We start from the raw sequence: 3,696 nt of genomic DNA, 5'->3' as shown, positions 1-3,696 counted from the left end.
CCCATAAACCATTACAGGCCTTACACTCAACTTAACAAACCACTTTGTTTATACTGTAAATATAGAAAAGCATAACATATGAAACATTTGCATTGTAGGTTATACAAGAATATAATTGACTATATTTGATTATAACTAACTTTCGTTTTAATTATTCAACCTAATATGAAGATCTCAACAATACGTACAATATCTTTGTGCAGGATAAACAAGTCAAGTATTTAGTCTAATCTATCAAATCTACAGTTTGATAAATCTCTCCAGAGACCGTTGGGACACTTGAAGTGTGTTAGCTAAACCATGCTAGTCAGGTTAGCTCCTGGATGCATTCAGTGAATGACAGTGAGAAACCAGAGGCTCCACCTTAGATCTACTGTTGGCTCCTGTTCCCCGTAGAGGCTGGTTAGACTCTGTTATGCTCTTTTTCCATGGACTGGAAATGTCCATTATATTTGCTGAGAGATTTAGTATTTCCCCCAGGTGTTCCAGAGGAGGGTGGACGGCTCCGTGAACTTCTACCGGCCCTGGGATCACTACAAGACGGGCTTTGGTAACGCTGTCGGAGAATACTGGCTCGGTGAGAGATGAAGACGAACCGGAGGTCCTGACTTGATCAAACTCTCGGTTTCCTAGCGTTCATGGTGTCTGTTTGTCTGCAGGTCTGGAGACTCTCTCCCACCTGACTCTGAGGAAGAAGTACGAGCTGCTGGTGGACATGGAGGACTTTGACGGCGGAAAAGTGTTCGCTCGGTACTCCTCGTTCTCCGTGGACCCCGAGGCCTCCGGGTTCACTTTGCATGTGTCTGGATTCACTGATGGAGGGGCAGGTGAGGAACAGCAGGAAGTGCTTGATGTCTTTCTGATGTTCAGGAGACGCTCTCACACGTAGGACTGGCTTCAGACATCAGAGAGAGATAAGGGGGTAACCACAGCAGATCAGGAACTGTGGCTATATGCCCATGACATTCTTCTGTATATCACACATCTGGAGGTATCCCTTCCTATATCTTTAACAATGAATGATCTGGGCTGTCCTTAGGCTAATGACTGATTGACAAAGAGAACATTACCCAAAGGGACCGTGCTGTAGTTCCTTCACAGCCTAATGTTGTTATATATATTCTGGAGATGCATTTCAACTTCAGAAATCATAAAGTGTTGTTAATATGTGGAGATTACTTTCTGCTATATTCCAAAATCACATGGAGAAATCCCATTGGACCAGGGGCCTGCTGCCTTCAGGGACCAACACAGAGATACTTCATCCCTGTGTTAGTTGTATTATAATATTGTGATTATACACTTGTTGTGTTTCTGCAGGAGACTCCATGAGTAATCAAAACGGACAGAAGTTCTCCACCTTCGACAAAGACCAGGACTCTTGGAATTCTAACTGTGCCAGAACACACCTGGGGGGGTTCTGGTACAACGATTGTGAATACGCAAATCCCAACGGGGTTTATCGCTGGGGGGCTGATGGCACTATTTTTGCTATAGGAGTGAGCTGGTACACTTGGAAGGGTCAGGACTACTCCCTGAAATCCATCAGCATGATGGTCCGTCCTGTGCAGTAGTTCTGCAGGACAGCAACATGTCCTCAGCTGATATCGATCACATGTAATCACTCATCACTTTAAGATGGAAACAGATCCACTCAGTGGGATAATGTCTACGTTTTAAAGTCAAACTGAATCACTATTTGCTTCATGCTGACAATAAATGAAAACAATGAAGCTGATGTCTCTGGGTCCTTCCCTTTGTCTCCTGGGTCCTTCCCTTTGTCTCCTGGGTCCTTCCCTTTGTCTCCTGGGTCCTTCACTTTGTCTCCTGGGTCCTTCTGTCTCTGGGTCCTTCTGTCTCTGGGTCCTTCTGTCTCTGGGTCCTCACACTTTCAACACGTTTTTTCACAGAAATTCACTGTATTATTTTACAGACCTTTCTTGTTTTTCTATATTAAATGCATTTACCATAAAAATACAGTAAATTACTTTTATTAAAAATAAATAAAGGTTTTATTCTATAAATTGGTTTAATGATAAATGTTTACAGGACAATTCCATTGTTGAATTGTCTTGAATGTTAAATGACATTGAATTCTATGTAAAAACACATAAAATACACATAATTTTACTGCATGTAAATCTTTTTATAAAACATCATGTAAAATTAAAACAACTTTCTTATTTTTTGCAGTAAAACCTTAAATTGAATTTAACAAAATGTAAAAAAAACTAAAACAACTGTATTCTGTACTGTTGTGGAATAAAAATAAATCTTATTATAAAACATCTCTTAAATGTTAAATAAATGTATAAATCTTCACAACATATTTTATACATTGCAAAAATACCTAAAAGTTATTTTGTTTAAATAAAGTAGTTTTCATAAAGTATACTTAAGCAATAGCTCACGCCAGGCCGTGTATAGGCTCAGTATATCACAGCTAAGGGGCGTGGACAACCCCCTCTCTTCTTCACCAAGAGGACTTGAGCCGCACTGTTGTAGTCAGCCATCTAATATATTTACGTATATGATATTTACTAAAGCATATTAACAAGTTGGACTGTTTACAACATTTTGAACCCTTTGTTCACCATGTATTCATTTCTTTCTCTCTTTACTTCTCTAATGCTTAATTTTGTATTTCTTATTGTTGTTATTGTAATGTTTTTTTAAATTCTTAAACACAAACTGAATTAGAACCATCTAACAGTAAAAAATCGTTTTTGGCTGTTTGGATGGTGTTGCTCCATCTGGGTCACTGTCGGTGGTTGAGACGGTGGGGTCTTTGCGACTAGTTTTATAGCCCCATGTACATTAGTTCGGTGCTTCAGGAGATTGGCATTGCTGTTTTTCGATGTGGACAATGCTTTCTGTCCTGCACACAGTTTACATTTGACCATAATATTTGTTGCGTCCTTTATCCCCACAAATTGAAAATAGTGGTTATATCTCCAATTTGTAAATGCGCTGCTGCTCTCGCTGATACTTGCATCTGCCATAGTGTGTGTGTGTGCTGGTGGTGGGTGTTGCCGTGTATGTGTGTGTGTTAGCAAGTGTTTTTGTGTCTGTGTATTTTCCCCATAAGGTAAGACCCGCCCAACTCTGTCTCTGATTGGCTTACCCTGAAATGTTACCCCGCATTAACCAATCATCACTCCTCTCTGGTTACTTTCACTTTTCCATGGTGCTGTGAGAGGACATCGCTGTATTCGCCTGTAAGCCACATCCGCAGGGAGATTCGGTTCAGTTTGTGACAACCCTGTGGTTGTCCACCTGGTGGTGCTGTTGTAACCTGTGTTTGTTGTAATCAGCAGTGATGGAACCCACCTGTGGCGCTGATTACAGGATATAAGAGGGCTGCAGAACAGGCTCTCGCTCTCTCTCAGCTGCCCTGCTCGGTGCAGCAGGACACCGCTCCGCCGTTCTGTTTTATTGTTGTGTTGGATAAATAAATGATTCTTTTGGGCAACTCCGGTGTGGAACTGTTGTCCTTATGTTACAAGCAGAGCCAGCTTGTAACATATGGGGGCTCGTCCGATCCAAGAACCAGGTGATAGTTGTTTACTTGATTTGTCTGCCTTGATTGTTAGACAGTTTGTTCCTGGTGTAGGGCATTAAGGAATAGCTTTGGAATTACCTTTCCTGATAGGCATTAGCAACATCTCCTTCAGGGGAGCTGGTTGGTTTGTTATT

At 41.2% G+C, this 3,696-nt stretch overlaps 1 protein-coding gene across 1 annotated transcript; it reads left to right on the top strand.

Moving 5' to 3' along the window:
- Positions 1-315: 315 nt before the first annotated feature.
- LOC117562292 (microfibril-associated glycoprotein 4-like) lies at positions 316-1,733 on the top strand. Its single transcript, XM_034240109.1, has 3 exons — positions 316-577; positions 660-827; positions 1,321-1,733. The coding sequence occupies exons 2-3, from the start codon at positions 716-718 to the stop codon at positions 1,572-1,574; spliced, it is 366 nt and encodes a 121-aa protein (XP_034096000.1). The 5' UTR covers positions 316-577; positions 660-715; the 3' UTR covers positions 1,575-1,733.
- The last annotated feature ends 1,963 nt before the right edge of the window (positions 1,734-3,696 follow it).

This window comes from Gymnodraco acuticeps, unplaced genomic scaffold, assembly GCF_902827175.1.
Source record: "Gymnodraco acuticeps unplaced genomic scaffold, fGymAcu1.1, whole genome shotgun sequence".
NCBI classification, from domain to species: Eukaryota; Metazoa; Chordata; class Actinopteri; order Perciformes; family Bathydraconidae; genus Gymnodraco; species Gymnodraco acuticeps.
The sequence above is the reverse complement of the archived record's forward strand: the minus strand, read 5'-3'. Positions and strand labels throughout refer to the sequence as shown.